At 39.4% G+C, this 26476-nt stretch overlaps 1 protein-coding gene and 1 pseudogene across 8 annotated transcripts in view; one reads left to right on the forward strand and one right to left on the reverse strand.

Moving 5' to 3' along the window:
* Positions 1–26476, reverse strand: part of VEPH1 (ventricular zone expressed PH domain containing 1) — a 247105-nt gene that overhangs the window by 107562 nt on the left and 113067 nt on the right. For 6 of the 7 annotated variants that reach the window (XM_082685585.1, XM_082685578.1, XM_082685580.1 and 3 more), the window contains one exon: positions 17467–17687. In XM_082685585.1, coding sequence (XP_082541711.1) covers positions 17467–17687 — 221 coding nt within the window. The remainder of the gene's footprint in view (positions 1–17466; positions 17688–26476) is intronic. The other variant, XM_082685582.1, reaches the window with a different exon arrangement.
* On the forward strand, positions 17824–19039 carry LOC309841947 (heterogeneous nuclear ribonucleoprotein A1 pseudogene; annotated as a pseudogene). The gene has a single exon. The product of its transcript is annotated as a heterogeneous nuclear ribonucleoprotein A1 pseudogene (transcript).

Consider the following 26476-nt stretch of genomic DNA (forward strand, 5'->3'; position numbering starts at 1 on the left):
ATACCTAAAATGTGGGGATAAAGGAGTAAAAACTGGTTCAGATTTACAGGGTCATCAATTTAATATAGACCATTATATGCTTAAGATATTATATACAGACCTAATGGTACCCACAAATCAAAAACCAGTAATAGATAAGCAATAACAACAAAAAAGGCAAGGAATGCAAGTGTATTACTAAAGAAAATCAGCAAGCCATGGGAGAGAAGAGCAAGAGAAGAAAGGAACAGAGAAAAACTGCAAAAACAACAAAAAAAAACAAATAACAAAATGGTAATAAATACATTCCTATCAATATTTACTTTGAATATAAATGGACTAAACACCCCAATCAAAAGACATAGAGTGACAGAGTGGATAAAGAAACAAGACCTATCCAAATGTTGCCTACAAGAGACTTATTTCACACCTAAAGACACATATACAGATTGAATATGAAGGGATGGAAAATCAGTTATCATGCAAATAGAAGTTGAAGGAAAACCGGAGTAGCAATATTTACATAAAATAGACTTTAAAACAAAGACTGTAACAAGAGACAAAGAAACACACTATATAATCAAAAAGGGAACAATACAACAAGAAGATATAACCGCTGTAAATAACAGCTGTAAATATGCACCCAAATACAAAAAACAGCTCATAACAAATATAAATATGTCACTGATAATAATACAATCATTATTGGGGGCGCCTGGGTGGATCAGTGGGTTAAGCCTCTGCCTTCAGCTCAGGTCATGATCTCAGGGTCCTGGGATCCAGCCCCGCATCAGGCTTTCTGCTCAGCAAGGTGCCTGTTTCCCTCTCTCTCTCTGCCTGCTTCTCTGCCTACTTGTGATCTCTCTGTGTCAAATAAATAAATAAAATATTTCTAAAATACAATCATTATTGTATTACGTATGTATATATGTTTGTATGTGATTTTAAAACTCCATGCACACCACTGAACAGGTCATCCAAAAGAAAATCCACAAGAAAGCAGTGACTTTGAATGACACATTGGATCAGAGGGCTCTAACAGATATCTTCAGAATATTCCATCCTAGAGCAGCAGAATGCACATTCTTTTCAAGGGCACAGGAAACATTCTCCACAATAGATCACAAATTAGGCCACAAAAGAAGCCTCAACAAATTAAAAAAGACTGAAGTCATTCCACACATCTTTTCTGACCACAGCACTGTGAAACTAGAAATCAACAATAAGAAAAATCTGGAAAGAACAAAAATACATGGAGGTTAAATAACATGCTCCTAAACAATGAATGGGTCAACCCAGAATTCAACTAGAAAATAAAAAATATATATGTATATACAGAAGAAAATGAAAACACAACTGTTCAAAACCCTTAAGATACAAGAAAAGTGGTTCCATAGCAATAAAGACCAATCCAAGAAGCAAGGAAAATCTCAAATGAACAACCTGATCTTTCACCTAGAGGATCTAGAAAAAGAAGGACAAACAAAACCCAAAATCAGTAGAAAGAAGGAAATGATAAAGATTAGAGCAGAAACAAATGAAATATAAACTAAAAACAAAACAAAAAGCAGTGAAACAGATCAATGAAACCAGGCCCCAGTTCTTTAAAAAGAAAAACAAAATTAATAAACCTTTAGCCAGAGTCATAAAGAGAGAGAGAGAGAAATCAAACAAACTCTAACATTCAGAAATGAAAGAGGAGAAATAACAACTGGCAGCACAGAAATACAAAGGATTATAAGAGTATATTATGAAAACTTTATGCCAACAAATAGGACAACCTCGGGGGAAAAAAAAAGGATAAATTCCTAGTAACATAAAACCTTCTAAAACTGACCCAGGAAAAAACAGAAAATGTGAAGAGACCAAATATTAGTAATGAAATGGAATCAGTAATCAAAGAACCCTCAACAAATAAGAGTCCAGAGTGCAGAGAGCTTCAAAGGTAATTCTACCAAACATTTAAAGAAGAGTTAATATTTATTCTTCTCAAACTATTTCAAAAAAAAAAGAAGAGGAAGGAAAGTTTCCAAATTTATTCTATGAGGCTAGCATTATCCTGATACCAAAACCAGATAAATACACTACCAAAAAAAAAAAAAAAAAAGAGGTCAATATCTCAGATGACTATAAATGCAAAAATCCTCACCAGAATACTAGGAAACTGAATCCAACAATAAAATCATGCATCACAATCAAGTGGGATTTATTCATGGGATGCAAGAGTAGTTCAATATTCATAAATCAATCAATGTGATACACACATAATCAAGAGAAAGAATAAAAACTATATGATCATTTAAATAGATGCAGAAGAGACATTTGACAAAGTATAACATCTATTCATCATTAAAACCTCCCACAAAGTAGGTTTAGAGGGAACATACCTCAACATAATAAAGGCCATATATGAAAAAACAGCAAACATCACACTCCATGGTAAAACACTGAGAACTTTTCCCCTAACATCAGGAATAAGACAAGGATAGTCAACTATTATCACTTTTATTCAATATAATATTGGAAGTTCCAGCCACAGCAATCAGACAAGAAAAAAAAATAAAAAGACATCCAAATTGGTAAGGAAGAAGTAAAGCATTCACTATTTGTAAATGACATGATACTATATATTAAAAAGTCTAACAATGCCACCAAAACAAAACAAAACAAAACCCTACAATAAACCCTACCAGAACTGATAAATGAATTCAATAAAGTCGAAGGATACAAAATCAATATACAGGAATCAGTTGCATTTCTATATAACAATAACAAAGTAGAAGAAAGAGAAATTTTTTAAAAATCCTATTTACAATTGCACCAAAATAATAAAATATGTAGGCATAAACTTAACCAAAAAGGTGAAAGACCTGTACCCTGAAAACTATGAAACACTGATGAAGGAAATTGAAGATGACAAGAATAAATTGAAAGATATCTCATATTCATGGATTGGAAGAATAAATATTGTTAAAATATCCATTCTTCCCCAAACAATCTAAAGACTTAATGCCATCCCTATCAAATATCAATAGCATTTTTCTAAGAACTAGAACAAATAATCCTGAAACTGGTATGGAACCGCAAAAGACTTGGAGCAACTGAAGTAATCTTGAAAAAGAATCAAACTGGAGGTATCACAATCCTCATTTTCAAGATATACAACAAATCTATAGTAATCAAAACACTATGGTACTGACACAAAAATAGACACATAGATCAAAGGAACAGAATAGAACCCAAAAGGAAACCCACGATTATATGGTCCATTAATCTTTGACAAAGGAGACAAGAAGATGCAATAGGAAAGTCTCTTGAACAAACTGGATAGCCACATGCAAAAGAATGAAACTTGACCAATTTCTCACATCATGCACAATAAACTCAAAATAGGTTAAAGACTTATTTTTTTTTTAAAGATTTTATTTATTTATTTGACAGAGAGAAATCACAAGTAGTCGGAGAGGCAGACAGAGAGAGAGGGAAGCAGGCTCCCTGCCAAGCAGAGAGCCCAATGCGGGACTCGATCCCAGGACCCTGAGATCATGACCTGAGCCGAAGGCAGCAGCTTAACCCACTGAGCCACCCAGGCGCCCCAAAATAGGTTAAAGACTTAAAATGAGACCTAGAACCATAGAAGCCCTAGAAGAGACACAGGTAGGATTTTCTCTGCCATTTGACATAGCAACATTTTTCTAGATGGGTCCCCTGAGGCAAGGGAAACAAAAACAAACATAAACTATTGGGACTACATCAAAATAAAAAGCTTCTGTACAGTCAAGGAAACAATCAATAAAACTAAAAGGCAACCTGCTGAATGGGAGAAGATATTTGCAAATGACATATCCAGTAAAGGGTTAGTATCCAAAATATATAAAGAACTTAAACAACTCAACACTAAACAAATAATCCAATTAAAAAATGAGCAGAAGACATGAACAGACATTTCTTCAAAGAAGACATCCAGATGGCCAACAGACACATGAAAAGATGCTCAACATCTCTCATTATCGGAAATGCAAATCAAAACCACAATGAGCTATCACTTAACACCTATCAGTATGGTTAAATTCAATACCCCAAAACAACAAGTGCTGGTAAAAATGTAGAGGAAGAGGAATTCTTTTGTACTGTTGTAGGAAAGCAAACTGGTACAGCCACTATGGAAAACAGTTTGGAAGTTTCTCAAAAAGTTAAAAACAGAAATACCATATGATCTAGTAATTCCACTACTGAGTATTAACCCAAAGGTAAGAAAACATGGATTCAAAGATACATGCCCCTCTATGTTTATTACAGCATTATTTATAATAACTATATTATAGAAGCAGCCCAAGTATCCATCCATAGATGAGTGATAAAGAAGTGATGTGTATATATTTGTAATAGAATATTACTCACTTAAAGTTTTTGAACTTTATTTCAGAAATTTCCATAGCTGAGATTATTAAAACTTAATGATTTTTTAAGGTATAAAGTACACTCAATATGCATACATTAGACATTGAGCATTATGCAAATTTTAAAATCTAAAAACATACGACTTACTAGAGGAAGAATTTCTTACAAACTCACAATTTTTTTCTTTCTACATAAAGCTCTGGGTTGTAACAACAGTTAACAGTATTTTCTTCCAAAACACTTTGAATTTCATGTGATTATATTAAATGTTCCTGGATAATTTTATTGGATCAGTTTCTGGCTTTAAAAAATATATATATATCTTATATATATTAATATAAATATTATATAAATATTAATATAAAATATATATATTTTTTACTTAGAGAGATCTTCATTTGATTTTGGTACTTTTTTATATCAATTTCCCTATCTATATAATAGGGAAAACAACTGTACTTAACTCATAATGTTGTTGCAAAGATGAAATAACAGAATGAAGTAGTGTTCCTAACAGATAACACACTGCTCAAAAGACATTAGATTTTATTAGTATGACAGTTATTATTAACTGATATTATTATTTTTATTATTATTATTCCTTTGGAAACTTCATCAGCCTTGTCTCTCTTATGTTAATATGTAGAGAACACATCAGTGGTCTGGACACAGGCAGACCAATATTCCATATCCTGGAGGGAATTAATGTCCCCTGGAGAGCACCATGGCAACAGACTTTAAGAGAGGACAGTCAGCTCCCTTTCTCTGCCCCTGTCTCTAGTTACCAGGTGTTGGCTATGAAGCCAGCAGTCAGACCTCTTGTAGTTGGGGGCATGCCTTCTTTCATTCTTAGATTGCCTTGTAACATCCCTCGGAGGGGACTTGGGCATGAGAGAAGTTATGGGTTATCCCTATACATTTACTCACCACAAGAGGGGCAAGTCAGGTAGGTATTTTTAGGGTAGGGTTGCCTGTAAAATATAGGATACCCAATAAAATTTGAATTTCAGATCAACAATCTAATTTTTTTTGGTGTGAGTATACCCCTAGTGGGATATACTAAAAGTGTATAATACTAGACTAAAATGATTATACCAAAAAATTATTTGTTCTTTATCTGAAGTTCAATTGGGTGTCCTGTACTTCTATTTGTTAAATCTGTCTGGGGTAAATCCCTGCTGCTGGGTGGGCAGGAACCTGTACTGATCATCTTTGTTTCCTTGGATCTGGCACACTGCTTGACACACATAGGTACCTGAAGTGTTTGTTGATTAAATGAATACAGATCACCTTGGTTTACTAAGCCAGCCTACCCTCTGGGTCCCCCAAACCTCCTGAGTTCTACTAGATGGCCATGAGGCACTGGCCACTTCTTCTGGCTTATAAGGGGTAGAGGGTGGGGTGGTATCATTTGGAAAATATCAAATATAGAGAAGCAGAGAGCAAAAGTAGGAGTAAAATGAGGGATTTGCAAAAGGTCAAATAGGAAGAGTGAAGAAATGACAATAAAATATCTGGGCCAGAGAAGTGATCGCTATATATGAGGTTAATGAGCATTACTGGGAAGTAGAATTCTCGCCACAAAGACTTCCTTTTATACACAATCTTCCTTGTTTTCATGATTTAAAGCTTCATTAACTTAGAAGTCAGGGGCCAGGGGTGGTCATGAAGAGTCACCAAGGCAGAAAGAGCCACAAGATGGACCAAAGAGAACTTTTTGTCACTGGTCATCGAACCACCTGGGTCTTGTTATAGAATTTTGCTGGCAGGGAGTTAGGACACATTTTGGTTCCAATAGGTTGGTAGGTCAGGAAACAGTAGACAGAAGTTTAAGTTTATAGTAAACATTCATGCTCCTTCACTTTTCCTAGATTTTAAATTTGGTCTAAAAAGACAGGAGAGAATTTGTTCAGGACCAAAATCTTTTTTTGAGGTAAACTCTTTTTTCCTTGGAGAGCATGGAAATGCTTTACAAATGCAAAAGCGTGGATGGAGCCATGGGTCCTGAGTGTGTTTACTTGTTGGGGGTGGAGGTAGGGGCCAGTGGGTTGGGCTCATGCAAGGGGTTGTTATTTCTCTTCCATTTGTCACTTTTAACTTCAGAGGTAATTTTACAGAAATCTTTGTCAGAGTTCTATAATCCCCTAAATATTAACTTGGCTTTAACTCAACATGCTACATTTAAGAGGCTCAGATGATTTCCAGTCTGAACAGTTTCTAGTCTTTTTGCCAAAGTAAAGTTTTTAAAAGTACCTCTAGGGATACTCAGGGGGAGGCCAAATTACCTCCCTCTGGTGTGAGCATGACTCCCTTTGGAAACAAATTAGCCCTTGGGCAGCTAGCTCACTGCTCTCACTAAGCTTACTAAAGATGATACTATGAAGCCTGCAGGGGTGGAGAGACTGGCAGCCTCTCCTCCTGGCTCCTTAGGTCAAAGAAAAATAATATTTGTTAAAGTTTGATGATCTTGGCTTATGATCCCATGTCCAGAATATGTACTCCTGCAAAGTTCAGTTTGTTAGAAGAGAAGTAGGAGAGCATGAGGGATCAAATCCACAATGGAGTCCTAAATTCTTAGGATGTTGTGTTCCTTCCTCTTTAGCAATTTCTTGGCTCATCAGTCATCATAAGAATGACAGAGGATCCCCCAGCTCCACAGCACTCTTCTGTTCTGGGACTGTGAGAAGTAAACAGTGCTGGAACAGCCACACTCCAATACTACGGGAAAGGACAATGATAAGTCTGGGTCTTGGTACTCTAGTCTGCTTCTGACCTGCTTCATGGGTAAGACCAGAGACCAGGAGATGCCCGGTTATATGGGGTCCAGTCACTCCACTAGTACAACTTTGCCTCAAATGAAACAACTCTATGGTTTATTTCATTCACACAAGATATTTTTAAAGGGTTCTCAAAAAAAGAGATGGTTGTGGGGAAATGAACTGAACATAGTCTTACCGGAAGGTTTATGACTCCAATTTCCTGTTTATTTGTGATGTGGTCAATCCCTTTATAAATCTAAGTCTCATTTTTGTCCTATAAAAATGGGGTTAATGATAGAGTACCATCAGATTGTTGAAAGCATTATATGATGGATTTGACAGTGTAGCACACACAGAATGGGCATGAAAAAGTCAAATGGCAAAACCCTGGGTGGCTGCTAGGCTGTGTGGACATGTGACACCAAAAGAAGGTGGCTTGTGTAGGTGATACCAAACCTGGAAGATGAGCTTCTCTTGCTCACAGCTGGGGGGACCATACAATGCTCTTACTCCCACAGCATCTTAAAGAGTATGGACAAAAAGATAGTGAACCTTGCTACTGGGATGCAGAAATAGTTGGTTAAAAACAACAACAACAACAACAACAACTCTGTATAGTAAGCATAAATTCTGAGCAATTGTAGACAGAGGATTCCTTGCAGTTAGAAGAAAAATTGAAAGCCCTGCTATGAGGAAGTGACTGTTCTAACACAGATGCTCAGCCAATTGCTTACTTTTCATTCAGCCCACAGGAGAGAGAATGGAATATGGAAAAAGGATGAGCAAAAAGCGCAAAGCCCCTGCCCTCAAAGTGGGCTCACAGGGCCAGCAGTGTCAGTATCACCTTGCAAGTTGTGGAGAGGCAGAAATTCAAGAGACACTCCAGACCCACTGATCAGAATGTGCATTTTAACACAATCCCTGGGTACCTCACTGGCACATTAAAGTTTGAGAAGCAAATGGCCCAGACAATGAAAGAACAGAATCTGAATGAGACCAGGATCCAGGCATTCCCCTTGAAAATGCTGAGAAGGGTTTCACTAATTCTGCAGCCAGGTGAAACTTAACCCATGCATTACTTGGAGTACTGCATGTGGTTCCCATCTCATAGCTTTGTCTTCCTCAAGCCACTAAAGGTCTTTATCGATTCTAAGGTAAATGTACCTTGTCAGTTTGGCCATTGTGGGAGGTTCAGATGTGCCCTAAGTCTTTAGTCGGGATTCCCAGGACTAGAGTGGGCAGGCCAGCCTTAACAGAAGGCTGCTGGGTCCTAACACATTGTCATCTGGATGTGACACAAGGTACAAGAGCACTTTTCAACTATAAAGGAACATAAAGATGTGAAGAGGTAATGTCACCACAACACTTTGAATCAGGAGTAAGAACTGTAAAAACGACATGCTCCTCTTTTTCTAGGGTAACATTACTGTCTTGGGGATGTAAGTGGATAATGGGGTTGAAGTGAGGGCATCTACCATGAAAACGGAATCATGGGGCCTGCAGAGGAAAAAAGTGGAGACACTGTCATTTGCCAGCTTTTGACAAGCTTGCCAGCTTTCTTCCTGGAAGAACAGGAAAATGACTAAGTAGTCCTTTTTGATACACCCTCTCAGAGGTTCCACCACAAATATGATCTCTTATCCCATTTTTAATTGGTTGAAATGGATAGCTACCTAGAAATGGGGCGATACAGTCAGTCAAAACACACTACTGACTGAGCGGGGGACAGAACACTACACAAAATGCTGTGATTCAAACACTGTCTACCTAGAATTCAGCATTTGCCTATAGCCAAGTCTAGGCAACAGCCTTCACCCTAATACAAAATCCACCTTTTGCCTCGTGGTAAAACTGAATACCATTAAGAACTATTTTTCCCACAATAGTTGATCTCCGCCATGGCTGAAGTGTTGTGTTCACTCTCTCTCATTTATTAAAGCTCTTTCTTTAGGTCCCAAAGGAAGGTTGGGAGAGCAAAATACCAGTAACTGAAGAGAGTTCTAAGCTTTGCCTGGGTTCAGCTACATTGAAGATCTAAAGCAGTGATTCTTAAACTACCTGTGGCACAGAACAAGCTGTTTGATAATTTAATTTTCAGATGTCACAGACCAATATTTTTGTGAAATACAATAAAAATAAATCATCAGAGAAATAAAAGGAAGAAAACAAAGACATACAGAGTATAAGCCTGCTGATCACGCATTGGAGGTTGCACCAACGTCATATTGCTGTAAAAGTTCTAAACTCTTATTTTCAATCTCTGTAGTAACCTTGTCACAGGTTAGTAAGGAATAGTTTGCAGACTGGTGTTGGTTCATGAGCTACGGTTTCAGTAGCTCTGACATAACGGACATGCTAAGGGAAATCACCTACGATAATGCCCACTTGGAACAGAGTATTAATGCTAGCAGTTAATACTTAGTGAGGGCTTTCTATGAATGAGCCGCTCACCATTCAAGTTCGCTGCACGTATGACTTCTTACATAATCCAGTGAGGCAAGTCCTATTACTGTCTCCGTTTACAGATGGAGCAGTTTAGGCACAGAGGAGTTCAGGAACTTACTGAAGGTCGACAAGTAAACCCAGCCGGAAGTATCTTTCTCCAGAGCACACCCATGTGACATCGCTCTCCCACTGCCTCTATGGAGCTGTTTGGTTCAGGCTGCATCTGAATCTACCCCAGGGGTAAATAATACATATAACGGCATTCGTGATAATGCAGTCCCCAACAGAAGTTATTGTACCCTCACATCTCTGAGTAACATTCTATGGGAGTAGACACCAGAACAGAGTTGACATATAATCATTGAACAAACCCTTCACAGGGATCTGAAAAATGAATTTTGGCATCCCCTATAGCCAAAACTGAAAAGGTGTTCAAAACTCAGGAAATGGGATGTGAATAGCAAACTCAGAGTGCAATTTTGGTTGATCCCAAAAAGAAGCTGGAGAGGGTTACCTCTCCTATAAAAGGCTATAGAGGGTCAAGTCCTTCCCACTTTTTCTTCCACAAGTGCACTTTTTCCTTTTCTCCAGGCTAAAGCTTTGGTGTTTCCTGTCTTGTTTGAAATAGGAAGCCAAGCCGTAGGAGCTTGATGAAAAGCTCTTTCCCTTTTTGGTGTATCTTGTGTTTTTAAACACTTCTGTGTTACAGGCCAGGATCCCCTGCCTAAGCTGCAATTGCCCAGGCTCCCACTCCTTAGCAGGGCTGCCCCGCCTCCCATCTCTACCTCTCTTTGTCCACACTTTCAGAGCCAGCCCCTCTGGGGCCTCACCCTCCTTGGGCTTGCTTTATTGTCTCCAAAGCTGATAATGATGTCTCCCACCTCCATCTCTTGCTGATAAACGAATTCCTGAAATACCTTTAAGGACCTTCACATCACCATAAATGCTGCTTTAAGGAAGGACAAATGGTGGAGTAAATGAACAACACATGGAACATAAATGGTACCACATGTCAGACTTAATCTCCTCGGTGAGAAGAGGGGTGAAAAACCCCAAAGCCCTTCCTTCCCTATGCATGGAGCAAAACAGCCACAGCTACTGCCACAAATAGCTGTTAAAATTCACTTTTTAGACAATGGCCAGTGTAGAACTCTCTAGATTGAAAAGATATACTGTTTTTAAATTAAAACTCTGGTTACCTTGGTGGGGGTGAAATTACATTCAGCTTTTCCTAAGCAGGGGGCAATGCTGACCAGAATATCAGATGTTTTTAATTATGATCCTGAACCTCCTCATATTCCCTGAGCCAACTGTTGCACTCAAAGAATCAATTTCTCTTTGTAAAAAAATGTCTTGCCTAAAAAAGGTAGGAACTCTTATAAGCATTTTTAAGACTCTGTTTTCCTTCTATAGAGCACAGGCTGTGAATATTAGCTCTCTCAGGTATGGGGGGGAGACTGGAGGGGCCCACAGAAAGATAGCTAACACTTCAGGGCGCGACCTTGGGTGCAGGGGTGTGGAATGGCGGTATGAACTGTAGTGGCTCAGAGGAGAGAAGGTCAGAGTGGGCAGGGATGGGTGGGGAACACCTCCTGGGGAAGTGGTACCAAAATGGAGTCTTAGAGAAGGGAAACCTTCAAAGGGAAAGGAGGGAGGAAGTGGGCATTCTGGAAGATAATGATAAAGGTTAGGGAAGTATCACTTTAGGGAGGAGTAGGCAAAGTCACCCTTGACAATCCTTTAACATTTTTCTGAATTATCCATGAAGTACTGTGAGCACTATAAATCTCATCCACGCTGACACTTGAGATCTACTGGACTATGGCAGGAAATTCTATGAGCTGATGTCTGGGCATTTGCACTATTGCCCCTGCAAGAGCTACCAAGGACCTAGAGGGGAGTAAAGATTGGATAGAGTTCGCTCCTGTATTTTCACCTGCCCACAAGATTCACTCTATTACACTTGAACGGGAAGCCTCTGTCATCCTAATACATACCACTTTGCGGTTGTGAGGATTAAACAGTATAACGTAGTTGAAAGCCCTTAGCACAAAATCTGTCATGTGGTAGGAGCTAGTTAAAGGCATGGTCAGACCTAAGGATAACATCCTCCATTACAAAGTTGGAAAGAACCTGGTCCCCGCTCTCTGCGATTTCTGTTGTGGACCCAGTAAAAAGCCACCACTCTCAACCTCTTGAGCAATGCCTTCAGGGACTGTGTAGTACACCTAGGCTCTGACGTGATCCCCAGGGTATCAAGATGGGAACTCTGGAACACAGGTAGCAAAAGGTCTCACATTTTGAAAAGAGTCTTTGCAGGCCATGTTGCTTGCTTACACATTCAGGCCACGCGCCGACTCAAATCCCTGGTTTTTCCCTGTAATCCATTTCTTTGATGTTTATTGCATGAAATTTAGGATAAACCAAAACTCTGGGGACACGCCAAGAAGGATAGATTTCCTGGAGTCATTCCTTAAGGACATCATCTCCTTATTCTGTTTTCTCTTCATTCTCCCTGACACACTGTTGTGGGTTGTTTTTTTTTGTTTTGTTTTGTTTTGTTTTTTTGCCTTCTCTCCATTGTGTCATCTCTTTCTATTTATATCAAAATCAGATTTATACTTTTGCTTTGGCCATAATTTACCTTTCATTCCCCCTCCCCCCAACCCCTGGACTTGATTCTTAAAAACAAAGAATCAACGCAAAATCTCACCACTACTGGGGTGCCTGGGTGGCTCAGTGGGTTAAAGCCTCTGCCTTCGGCTCAGGTCATGATCCCAGGGTGCTGGGATCAAGCCCCGCATCAGGCTCTCTGCTCAGCGGGGAGCCTGCTTCCTCCTCTCTCTCTGCCTGCCTCTCTGCCTCCTTGTGATCTCTCTCTCTGTCCAATAATAAATAAAATCTTAAAAAAAAAAAATCTCACCACTACTGCCATCATTACCACCCAAACAACAAAACAACATACCACCCACTGAACCAAGCCAGAGGTCTGGGAAAGCTTTAGCCACATGCTTCACATTAAAACTTTTCTTATAAGCAGCTCTTTTCCCCCCACAACTTGAAGGCTTTGGCTAGGGTTTGAAAACTGGATTGGAGCAAACTGTAAATCCCCTCACACACACACACACACACACACACACACACCCCACCCAGGCCAGGGATTTGGGGCTGTGTGCAGGTGCCCTTCCTCCTTGTCCTCTGCTTTCCCTAGGTCTTTTCCCACTGCCATCCTTTCATCCTGTCTTTGCTCAATTTGCCTATTGACCTCCTGCCAACCCCGGTTTCTTTTCATAATTTCCATCCCTCCAAGTTTCCATCCCCGACTGGTGTCTGAGCCTAACCACCTACTAAGACAACTTGTGACAAACTGTCCCCAAATCTGTTGGTGCCTGATTAGAGCAGTCTCCCTGGAACCACATGCACTGGGCAAAGGTGTCTTCTAGTCCAATGACCACCTGAATGCTCGGCCGGCACACAGTTGCCAGGAGCTCACACTCTCCTTCTACGCATCCCCTGGGTCCTGGCTGGCATAAGGTTTAATGGTTAGTGGCTGCCCAGAAGGCTACCCAGGGCTCCCAAGATTCTGAAAGGTTTAGATCCTTTCTCTTATCTTGTCACTTTCCTTTTTAATCCGTAATTGCTGTTACCTCTTTTTGCTTCCCCAGAATTAGTTTCAAAATCTAAATGCTTTGCTTGGCTCTCCTGTTGGTTTATTGTTTAGATATAAATGTTCTCTCGAAAACATGCAAATAAGAAAAGTGCAAGTGTGTTACCTAGTGCATCTAATAAAACTCACCCAATTAATTCAGAATGACTTGGCACAAAGAAGGCTCCTGTCTGCTTCAGTTTTTCATTCTCCCTAGGATGCTAATTGTTTTTCTTCTGATAATCTTGTATTTTTGGCCTGAAGTCTAAAATCTGGCCTGCTGGGCTATGTGTCAGATTTGTAAATTAGATGACATCTGTTTTGAATATTATCATCTTTTATTTTCTTTCAAACTCTCCTCACTTATTCATATCCCCTTCAATTGTAAGGATCACACTTTGCTGGGTGCTTGAGACAAAAGTGTAGACACTTCTTCTTTGGGGACACAGATTAAAATTACTAAAGCTAAGTGGTCACAGTGAAATCTATTCAGGAAAAAGATGTTGGGAGAGAAGCCTTAGCAACCATCCCATAGAGGATGAGCAGCTAATATCAAAGGCTGGCTGTCCACACCAGCGTTTTGAGGTTCCCACTGAATAATTGCAATCAATTAGAAGGAGATTGATAGTGAGTGTTGAACACTGGAAAAGTGAGTATTTTGAATCGAGAAAAGTAGAGGCAGTGGGGATGGTGGTGGTAGTGGTACATGGGATGAGTGGTGACATTTTTATTTCTTTGCATTTAATTTCTCTCTGTGTGTTTTTTCCCCAGAAAAATAATAAAAGGAGGAGAAACTTAAATGCATTCTCATACCTACAGATTCATATTTTAATAGTAAAATCTAATGTATATATTACATTAGCAGATTAAAATCTGCTATATATATGCGTGTGTGTGTATCTTAAAATCTTCTTTTCATGGGGGAATTTTTTATTGCTAACTGGGTTGGGCCTACTTATTAAGGATGAATTTTCTTGTTAGAATGCCCAAGGTAACACCCTTGTGTAACATGTTTTTCCTTTATGTCAATATTTTTCACATATATACTCTTGCAGATGCCAACTAGCTTCTTGCAACTTTGAATTTGCAGAGGCAATAGAGATCATATAGAACGTATGCCTAAGCCACGTATGCCTAAGCTTTCACATCTGATATACACATCGCTCATCACTGGACGAAGAAATAAGCAGACTGGCTATGCACAGAATTCAAAATGTCTCCAGGATCTAAACCAAATTTCTAAAACCACATCATCATGAAAATTGGCCAACAGTGACTTTGTGCTTGCATACAAATGACAAATCACCCCTTCATGATGCTGGCCTTGGATTTCTTGGATACCGCTGTGTTTAGGCTGTTGCTAGGCCAGTCATGGGTCTGTAAAAATACTATTTTTGAATAGAATATATATATATAAGAGCAGTTCTCAAGTGTAAGCAATTTTTGTCTCTCAGGGGACACTTAGCAATGTCTGGATACATTTTTGGTTGCCACAGCTGAGGGGGAGGACTCCTACCAGCATCTACTGGGTAGAGTCCAAGGATACTGGCAGATATTATATAAGGCACAGGACAACCCCATAACCAAGGATTAATGAGCCTAAATTTCAATAGTACCAAGAATAGAAACCCTGGTTTGTAGGCATTTTATGTATTGAATCAGCCAACAACAGATCAAAACTATGGCTTTGAGGGCAAAAGGGCACTTAGAAGAAAGCAGTCTTTTTGGATGAATAGCTATTGCTGACTTTGATGACCCTATTGGTCAGATAATACTCTCTGTGTAGAGTGGACTAAGAGATCCTTCCATTTGGGCTTCCCTCCTGCTCCTCTTTTCATGGTTGTTAGCATCATCTTCCATGTGTATGCAGTCCCTCAAACTATGTATCTCTGGGCTTTATCCATAATCTTCCCCTTCTCCTTGCCCTACCTCTTGTTAGTAATCAGTTCCTCATAATTCTGCTCTCCTCATTATAATGATACTCCCTGCCTTCTTAGGTCCTCCACTACCACTTTAGTTCAGGCTCCCCTCAGAGCTGAAAGAGCCTGTTTATTAAGGTTCCAGTGATCCCATCTTGGTCACTCTCTAGCCATCTTGCTGCTCCAGCCAAATCCATTCAGTGCTCCACAGCTTTAGCCGCTTCCTCATTTCCCTGGTCCTACAGGGAATAGACATTTATCAAGTGCCTATCTGCTAATTACTCTGTTAGGAACTGTGATCATTCTCTGGATTAAAACCTTTCCAAGCCTCCATTGCTGAAGGGATGAACGCCTCGCTTCTTGACACAGCATGTAAAAGCTTCTGATAATCTGTTTCACCTGACATTTCAGCTTACTCTCCCACCCTGCCCTGATGTACTTGCTCCAACCACAATGAATCAATGGCTTTTCCTTAGTTTGGGTCACACACTCTTAAAACTCTAACTTTGCCCATGCTGTTCCCTGTATTTAAAATATCCTTTCTACCCTTTTCTGAAAAACTCTCATTCATCCTGTGCAACTTTATCTAGTACCTAGAGAAATGCCTGGCCCGTGAAGCTGCTCAATAAATATGGACTGAAGTTAAATTTCACCTTCTCTCTAAAACATTCTATAATTTCCTGGCTGTTAGTCAGTACATCTCTCATGCTCCACAGCCTGTTGTATGCACTTCTACCAAAATCCTGTCGCATACCTGACTGTGAATCCTTTGAGGGAATGGATGGTGTCTTAGGTCTCTTGAAACCACAAGACTGTGCCAAAGTGGGCATAAAGTGACCCTGATGATTAACTACTCACTTCTTATGTTTTTGGACTCCTTAATTCACACTGGAAATGGTATGCATCATTTGATATCCCCAAAACTCACAAAATTTGACATTGGTCTCCAATGAGCCCTGGCCCTGTTCTAGAACTGAATACCCTCCAGTCCATGGTGTGAAGATAAGGTCTGAGTCTGTCCTCTATCGCCTAGTCACTGTTTAACCTTGGGAAGACATTTAACACCTCTCACCTCAAAAATAGAAGTATTTTTTCTTTTGTAAAATAGGAATGATATCTGCTTTTCTTACCTTGTGGAGCAGTCATGAGGATCAAATAAGAGTACTGTTGGAAACTGTTTTTTAACTTCTAAGAATTATAAAACTTTCCAAGTGCTTCCCTATTCAAAATATAGCAAAATAAAATATAACACCTCCTTTAATCTTACATGATCTTTATTTTTTTCCAAAAATTTTCCCACAAACTTTGACCAGTTTGATGCATTGTATCTACTCTCTCTCTTCAACCCCAGGAATTCTGTTTTCTTTACACCCATATCACTGGCAGTTCATTCATCACAATTTTCAATAATTTCCCATGGACACTCTTCTGTCCTTCCCTCACTGGACTTGACTTCAGTCCACCTCTCCCTGAGACATTCTCTTCATTGGAATCAGTAGATTCCTGAAACATGGATTCTGATAATATCCTGCCATGTATAAAACCCCACAATACTTCTTAGCCTACAGAGTAAAATTCAAACTCCTTAGGAAGGTGTCAAGTCCACCATCCTGCAGTCTCTGCCTACCACTTCATTTGCATTACCTAATGTTACCCTCCTAACACATACCCTACCCATACAAAATGACTTCTGTTTCTAGAAAGTGTTGTGCTCTTTCACATGCCGCCCAAAAGACAGCCTGGTGCAATCTGGTCATCTTTTAGGACTTGGTTCAAAATATCATCTCTTCTGGGAAGCCTTCCCTGACCTAAGTTTTCTATTTCTCTTCATTCCATGCTGAAGTAGATATCCCTATCCTTGTGTCCCCATACTCCATGACCACATCTTGATTAAGCATGACCTTCCCACTATTCTCTAGTTACCACTTAAATATTTATTTCCTCTACTAGACAGTAAGATCTATGGGTACAAGGAATATGTTTTATCTCTCTCTATATGTCTAGCTTCTAGCAGAATTCCTGGTAAGAGCAAGCAATTGCTAAGTACTTCTTGACTAAATGAGTGATATAAGCATTATTTGTACTACATTCTTATTCCTTTGTCACATTTTGTGCACTTTTTAGAAATTTTTGTTTGTTTCACTCTGGTTTTCACAAATTTAGAAAAAATTCTGGCAAATGCTATAATTTACTCAGAAGCTATTCTGCATTGAGATAGTGGGTTTGGTTTTCTTTGGGAGGTTGAGTGCCTACTGTCTGTGCTATACCTCCATAGGTTTATGACATGTCCCTGATGTACACAGGAGCTCTTGCTCACCTGCTGCTTTTGGCCTTGGCAGTTTCCAGTTGTTGGGTAAGGAGCCTGGCAATCGTGGTGAAGCTGTTGCTCATACGGAAGATATCTCTGCTCTGAGGGCCCAGGATGGAGGAGAAAGCATCAGTGATACTCTTAATCTCCAGCAGGAGAATATGATGAAACGAATGTTCCATGTTGGCCAACTGACTCACCAGGAAAGGCAGGCAGCTCCTGGCTCTCTCCTGCCAAAAACAATGAAAAACAGTGTGCACTGTTGGTGGGAACATAAACTGGTACAGTTACAATGGAAAACAGTATGGAGGTTCCTCAAGAAATGAAAAAATAGTTTCTGCCTGTGGACGCCACCGAGTAAGCATCATTAAAGTCTCCCCTCCCACCGCTGTCATGTCTAAGTCAGAGTCTCCCAAAGAGCCTGAACAGCTGCGGAAGCTCTTCATCGGAGGTCTGAGCTTTGAAACAACCGATGAGAGTCTGAGGAGCCATTTTGAGCAATGGGGAACACTTACGGACTGTGTGGGAATGAGAGATCCGAACACCAAGCGCTCCAGAGGCTTTGGGTTTGTCACCTATGCCACTGTGGAGGAGGTGGATGCAGCCATGAATGCAAGGCCACACAAGGTGGATGGAAGGTTGTGGAACCAAAGAGGGCTGTCTCAAGAGAAGATTCTCAAAGACCTGGTGCCCACTTAACTGTGAAAAAGATTTTTGTTGGTGGCATTAAAGAAGACACTGAAGAACATCATCTAAGAGATTATTTCGAACAGTATGGGAAAATCGAAGTGATTGAGATCATGACTGACCGAGGCAGTGGCAAAAAGAGGGGTTTTGCTTTTGTAACATTTGATGACCATGATTCTGTAGACAAGATTGTCATTCAAAAATACCATACTGTGAATGGCCACAACTGTGAAGTAAGGAAAGCACTCTCTAAGCAAGAGATGGCTAGTGCTTCATCCAGCCAAAGAGGTCGAAGTGGTTCTGGAAACTTTGGTGGTGGTCGTGGAGGTGGTTTTGGTGGGAATGACAACTTTGGTCGCGGAGGAAACCTCAGTGGTTGAGGTGGCTTTGGTGGCAGTCGAGGTGGTGGTGGATATGGTGGCAGTGGGGATGGCTATAACGGATTTGGTAATGATGGTGGTTATGGAGGAGGCGGCCCTGGTTCCTCTGGAGGAAGCAGAGGCTATGGAAGTGGTGGACAGGGTTATGGAAACCAGCGCAGTGGCTATGGCGGGAGTGACAGCTATGACAGCTATAACAACGGAGGAGGTGGAGGCAGCTATGGCGGTGGTAGTGGAAGCAACTTTGGAGGTGGCGGAAGCTATAATGATTTTGGCAATTACAACAATCAATCCTCAAATTTTGGACCCATGAAAGGTGGCAATTTTGGAGGCAGAAGCTCTGGCCCCTATGGTGGTGGAGGCCAATACTTCACCAAACCACGAAACCAAGGTGGCTATGGTGGTTCCAGCAGCAGCAGCAGCTATGGCAGTGGCAGAAGGTTTTAATTACTGCCAGGAAACAAAGCTTAGCAGGAGAGGAGAGCCAGAGAAATGACAGGGAAGCTACAGGTTACAACAGATTTGTGAACTCAGCCAAGCACAGTGGTGGCAGGGCCTACCTGCTACAAAGAAGACATGTTTTAGACAATACTTATGTGTATGGGCAAAAAAACTCGAGGACTGTATGTGTGACTAATTGTATAACAGGTTATTTTAGTTTCTGTTCTGTGGAAAGTGTAAAGCATTCCAACAAAAGGTTTTAATGTAGATTTTTTTTTTTTTGCACCCATGTTGTTGATTGCTAAATGTAATAGTCTGATCATAACGCTGAATAAATGTGTCTTTAAAAAAAAAAAAGAAAAGAAATGAAAAAATATAACTACCATATGGCCAGCAATCCCACTTCTAGGTATTTATCCAAAGGAAACAAAATCATTATCCCAAAGAGATAACCACCAATGTGTCCATAAAAGGATCAATGGACAAAGGAAAATGTAGTATATATATACAATGGAATACTATTTATCCATAATCATGTCATAAAAAAAGAAGGAAATCCTGCCATTCACAACAACATGGATGAACCTAGAGAGCATTATGCTAAGTAAAATAAGCCACATAGAAAAAAACAAATACCATGTGGTATCATCTATATGCAGAAACAAACAAACAAAAAAAAAAAATGTTGAACTTTAACTGAGAGAACCCTGAGGGGACTTGGGTAGGTGGGAGAAATAGAGAGAGGTTGTTCAAAGGGAGCAAGCTTACTTTTAGCTATAAGTTGAATAAGGTCATGTATAACATGGTGACTATAGTTGATAACACTGTATTGTATAATTAAAATATGCTAAGAGAGTAGAACTTAAATGTTCTCATTTACCCCCCCCAAAAAAGGTAAATATGTGTGGTGATGGTTGCATCAATTGACTCTATATGGGAGAATCATCTCATAATGAATATGTATATCAAATCATCACATTGTACTTATTAAATATCTTGCAATTGTACTAATCAATTATACATCAGTTAAGGCTGGAGGGGAACTAAAGAACAATGAAAAAAAATCTGTATTTTAAAAGAAAAACACAGTTCCCTGACCAGCAGATAATGATTCTACGGGGAGCTGAGAGAGCTAGCTAAAGCTAAATAATGTCTCATTCACAATGCCACTGAATTGGCTTCTTTGAGATTTTAACCTTTTTCCTGATGATGAGTAACAACCATTATTCCTTTCTTAAAAATACATCAAAAGGGGAGAGGAAGCAAGATGGCAGAGGATTAGGACACTGAAATCATTAGATCCCAGTAGTTCAGCTAGATATTTATCAAACCATTCTGAACACCTACAAACTCAACAGGAGATTGAAGAGAAGAAGAGCAGCAATTCTAGGAACAGAAAATCAACCACTTTCTGAAAGGTAGGACATGCAGAAAAGTGAATCCGAACCAACGGGAAGATATACCATGGTGGCAGAGGGGCTGGCTCCCAGCAAGTGGTGAAGCAGCAGAGCACAATATCAGAACTTTTTGAAGTCTGCTCCTCTGGACATCACTCCAGGGGCTAAGCGGGGATGGAGCCCTCATGGGGACAGTGTGGTCTCAGGTCCCGTGGGGTCACAGAAAGACCAGGGGTGTATGAGTGTGACAGAGCTGCCAGGTATTGGAGTGGGGAAGCCGGTTATAGAGACAGAGCGGAGGAGTGAGCTCTCAGCTCAGGGTAACCTTGAACCATGATCTGAGGCACATTTGGGCTGCTGCTTTTCGAGCAGGGGCCCCACAAGTGGCAGATCCAGAGAGACACCTCCTTCCTCCTCCAGGAGGAGTAGTACAGGAAGGCGCAGCAGGAATCTGCTGCCAGAGACAGAAATGCTCAGTCACAAGATGGATGAGCTTGGAATGTGGCTGAAGACCAGTGAGATGGGAAAGTTTGACAGCTTTTCTCTGAAGACACACTGAGAAGTGGGGCCCCGAGCTCCTGGCTCCTCTGGACCGGAGAATGGGAGGCCGCCATCTACATTCCCGTCCTCCAGAGCTCTATGAAAAGTGATTAGGGAACAAAAGCTCCTGAGAGCAAACCTGAGCAGATTACTTTGCCTGGCTCCCAGCAAGGGCAGTGCAGTTCCGCCTCAGGCAAAGATAGTTGATACTCACTGCAACAGGCCCCTTCCCCAGAAGATCAGCAAGAACATCCAGCCAAGACCAAGCTCACTAATCAAGGAGAACAGCTGAACTCCAGAGCTAGGGGAAAGCAATGCATAGAATTCATGGCTTTTTCCCCCCATGATCCTTTAGTCTTGCAATTAAATTTTTTTAATTTTATTTTTTTCTTATTCTACATTTTTAACTTTTCCTCTTTCTTCTTCTAACATTTTTTAACTATTTTATCTTATCAATACCTTTAAAAAAATCTTTTAAAATTTTCATTGTTATAGTCATATTTTATCCTTTCATTGTATTTAACCTTACTTTTTTGTACACATATACATTTCTTTCTTTAAAATTTTGGGGTACAATTTCTTCTAATAGCTTAAAATACACCCTAAATCTAGCACATGGCTTTGTTCTAGTCTTCAGCCTGATCACATTCTCCTCTTTTTTTTTCTTTTCCAACCAAATTATTTTATCAATTCCTTTTTATAATCTTTTTAAATTTTCATCTTCACAGTCATATTCCATCTATTCATTATGTTTATCATTATTTTTGCATATATATGTTTTCTTTCTTTAAAATTTTGGGAGGTGGTTTCTTCTAAGAGACCAGAATACACCCCAAAACAAGTGGGTGGCTCTGTTCTATTCACCAGTTATATATACATATATACATGGAAGATATTAGGGAATCCCTTTCTGTAGAAATAAAAGAACTAAAATCTAACCAAGTTGAAATTAAAAAAGCTATTAATGAGGTACAATAAAAAAATGGAGGCTTCTACTGCTAGGATGACTGAGGCAGAAGAGAGAATTAGTGATATAGAAGACCAAATGACAGAGAATAAAGAAGCTGAGCAAGAGAGAGACAAACAACTACTGGACCACAAGAGCAGAATTCAAGCGATAAGTGATACTATAAGACAAAACACTATTAGAGTAATTGGGATCCCAGAAAAAGACAAAAGAGAGAGAAGGGAAGAAGGCATATTGGACTGAATTATAGTAGAGAATTTCCCTAATATGGCAAAGGGAACAAGCAACAAAACCCAGGAGGCACAGAGGAAACCCCCCTCAAGATCAATAAAAATAGGTCCACACCCTGTCATCTAGTAATAAAACTTAGAAGTCTTGGTGACAAAGAGAAAATTCTGAAAGCAGCTCAGGACAAGCATTCTGAAACATACACCAGTAGAAATACTAGATTGGCAACAGACTTAACTACCAAGACCTGACAGGCCGGAAAGGACTAGCATAATACATTCAGAGCAATAAATGAGACAAATATGCAGCCAAAAATACTATATCCAGCTGGGTTGTCACTGAAAATAGCAGGAGAGATAAAAAGCTTCCAGGACAAACAAAAATTAAAAGAATTTGCAAACACCAAGCCAGCCCTACAGGAAATATTAAAAGGGGTCCTCTAAGCAAAGAGAGATCCTAAAAGTAATAGAACAGAAAGGAACAGAGACAATACACAGTAACAGTCATCTTACAGGCATTATAATGGCACTAAATTCATATCTTTCAATAGTTACCCTGAATGTAAATGGGTTAAATGCCCCAATCAAAAGACACAGGGTATCAGAATGGATAAAAAAACAAGATCCATTGATATGCTGTCTACAAGATTACCATTAATGGACATCAAAAGAAGGCTGGGGGGGGCAATCCTTATATCAGATAAATTAGATTTTAAACCAAGACTATAATAAGAGATAAGGAAGGAAACCATATCATACTTAAAGGGTCTGACCAACAAGAAGATCTACAATTTTAAATATCTATGCCCCTAAAATGGGACCAGCCAACTATATAAACCAATTAATAACAAAATCAAAGAAACACATCAACAATAATACAATAATAGTAGGGGACTTTAACAACCCCTCACTGAAATGGACAGATCATCTAAGCAAAAGATCAACAAGAAAATAAAGGCGTTAGATGACACACTTGACCAGATGGACATCACAGATATATTCAGAACATTCCATCCCAAAGCAACAGAATACACATTCTTCTCTAGAGCACATAGAACATTCTCCAGAATAGATCACATCCTGGGTCACAAATCAAGTCTCAACCAGTACCAAAAGATTGGGATCATTCCCTGCATATTTTCAGACCACAATGCTCTGAAGCTAGAACTCAACCATAAGAAAGTTGGCAAGAACTCAAATACATGGAAGCTAAAGAGTTTTCTACTAAAGAATGAATGGGTCAACCAGGAAATTAAAGAAAAATTTAAAAATTCATGGAAACAAATGAAAATGAAAACACAACTGTTCAAAATATGTGGGGTACAGAAAAGGTGGTTCTGAGAGAAAAGTATATAGTGATACAAGTTTTTCTCAAGAAACAAGAAAGGTCTCAAGTACACAAGTTAGTCTTACACCTAAAGGAGCTGAAGAAAGACCAGCAAAAAAAGTCTAAACCCAGCAAGAGAAGAGAAATAATAAAAATCAGAGCAGAAATCAATGAACCAAAAGAACAGTAGAACAAGTCAATGAAACTAGGAGCTAATTCCTTGAAAGAATTAATAAGATTGATAAACCCCTGGCCAGATTCATCAATAAGAAAAAAGAAAGGACCCAAATTAATAAAATCATGAATGAAAGAGGAGAGCTCACAACAAGCACCAAAGAAATACAAACAATTATAAGAACATATCATGAACAACTATGTGCCAGCAAATTTGACAATCTGGAAGAAATGGATGCATTCCTAGAGCCATATAAACTACCAAAACTAAACCAAGAAGAAATAGAAAACCTGAACAGACCCATACCCAGTAATAAGATTGAAGCAGTCATCAAAAATCTCCCAACAAATAAGAGCCCAGGGCCAGATGGGTTTCCAGGGAAATTCTACCAAACATTTAAAAAAGAATTTATACCAATTCTCCTAAAACTGTTAAAAAAAATAGAAATGGAAGGAAAACTTCCAAATTCATTTTATGAGGCCAGCATTACCTTAATCCCAAACCAGACAAAGACCCCATCAAAAAGGAGAATTACAAACCAATATCCTCAATCAACACACATGCAAAAATTCTCACCAAAATACTAGCCAATAGGATCCAACAGTACATTAACAGGATTATTCACCACAACAAAGTGGGATTTATTCCTGGGCTGCAAGGTTGGTTCAATATCCACAAATCAATGTGATACAATACATTAATTAAAGAAAGAACAAGAACCATATGATACTCTCAATAGATGCTGAAAAAACATTTAGCAAAGTACAGCATCCTTTCTTGATCAAAACTCTTCAAAGTGTAGGGACAGAGGATACATACCCAATATTATCAAAGCCATCTATGAAAAACCCACAGTGAGTATCATTCTCAATGGGGGAAAACTGCAAATTTTTCCACTAAGGTCAGGAACACAGCAGCAATGTCCACTATCACCACTGTTATTCAACATAGTACTAAAAAAGTCCTAGCCTTGGCAAACAGACAACAAAAGGAAATTAAAGGCATATGAATCAGCAAAGAAGAAATCAAACTCTCGCCCTTTGCAGATGATATGAAAATTTATGTGGAAAACCCAAAAGACTCCACTCCAAAACTGCTATTAACTCATACAGGAATTCAGTAAAGTGTCAGGATATAAAATCAATGCACAGAAATCAGTTGCATGTCTATACACTAAGAGCAAGGGAGAACAAAGAAATTAAGAAGTCGATCCCATTTACAATTGCACCAAAAACCATAAGATACCTATGAATAAACCTAATCAAATAGGCAAAGAATTTGTACTCAGAAAACTATAAAGTACTCATGAAAGAAATTGAGGAATACACAAAGAAATGCAAAAATGTTCCATGCTCATGGATTGGAAGAACAAATATTGTGAAAATGTCTAAAAGCAATCTACACATTTAATGCAATCCCTCCCAAAATACCATCCATTTTTTTTTCAAAGAAATGGAACAAATAATCCTAAAATTTATATGGAACCAGAAAAGACCCATGGATAGCCAGAGGATAGTTGAAAAAGAAAGCCAAAGCTGGTGGCATCATAATTCCAGACTTCAAGCTCTATTACAAAGCTGTCATCATCAAAGCAGTATGGTACTGGCACAAAAACAGACACATAGATCAATGGAACAGAATAGAGAGCCCAGAAATAGACCCCAACTCTATGGTCAACTAATAGTTAACAAAGCAGGAAAGAATGTCCAGTGGAAAAAGGACAGTCTCTTCAACAAATGGTGTTGGGAAAATTGGACAGCCACATGCAGAAAAATGAAATTGGACCATTTCTTAATATCACACACAAAAACAGAGTCAAAATGGATGAAAGACCTCAACGTGAGACAGGAATCCATCAAAATCCTTGAGGAGAACACAGGCAGCAACCTCTTCGACCTCAGCCACAGCAACTTCTTCCTAAAAACATCACCAAAGGCAAGGGAAGCAAGGGCAAAAATGAACTATTGGGACTTCATCAAGATCAAAAGCTTTTGCACAGCAAAGGAAACAGTCAACAAGACCAGAAGACAACTGACAGACTGGGAGAAGACATTCGCAAATGACATATCAGATAAAGGGCCAGTATTGAAAATCTATAAGGACTTGCCAAACTCGATACCCAAAGAACAAATAATCCAATCAAGAAATGGGCAGAAGACATGAACAGACATTTCTGCAAAGAAGAAATCCAGAGGCCAACAGACACATGAAAAAATGCTCCACATCACTCGGCATTGGGGAAATACAAATCAAAACCACAATGAGATACCACCTCACACCAGTCAGAATGGCTAAAATTGACAAGTCAGGAAATGACAGATGTTGGCAAGGATGTGGAGAAAGGGGAACCCTCTACACTGCTGGTGGGAATGCAAGCCGGTGCAACCACTCTGGAAAACAGCATGGAGTTTCCTCAAAGGGTTGAAAATAGAGGTACCCTATGACCCAGCAGTCACACTACTGGGTATTTACCCTAAAGATACAAATGTAGTGATCCAAAGAAGCACATGCACCCAAATGTTTATAGCAGCAATATCCACAATAGCCAAACTATGGGAAGAACCTACATGTCTATCAACAGATAACTGGCTAAAGAAGATATGGTGTGTACACACACACACACACACACACACACACGCACAATGGAATACTATGCAGCCATCAAAAGAAATGAAATCTTGCTATTTGCAATGATATGGATGGAACTAGAGGGTAATATGCTGAGCAAAATAAGTCAATCAGAGAAAGGCAATTATCATATGATCTCTCTGATATGAGGATTTTGAGAGCCAGGGTAGGGGATTGTTGGGGTAGGGAAGGAAAAAATGAAACAAGATGGAATTGGGAGGGAGATAAGCCATGAGACTCAATCTCACAA

This window comes from Mustela nivalis (assembly GCF_964662115.1).
Source record: "Mustela nivalis genome assembly, chromosome: 1".
Classification (NCBI taxonomy): Eukaryota; Metazoa; Chordata; class Mammalia; order Carnivora; family Mustelidae; genus Mustela; species Mustela nivalis.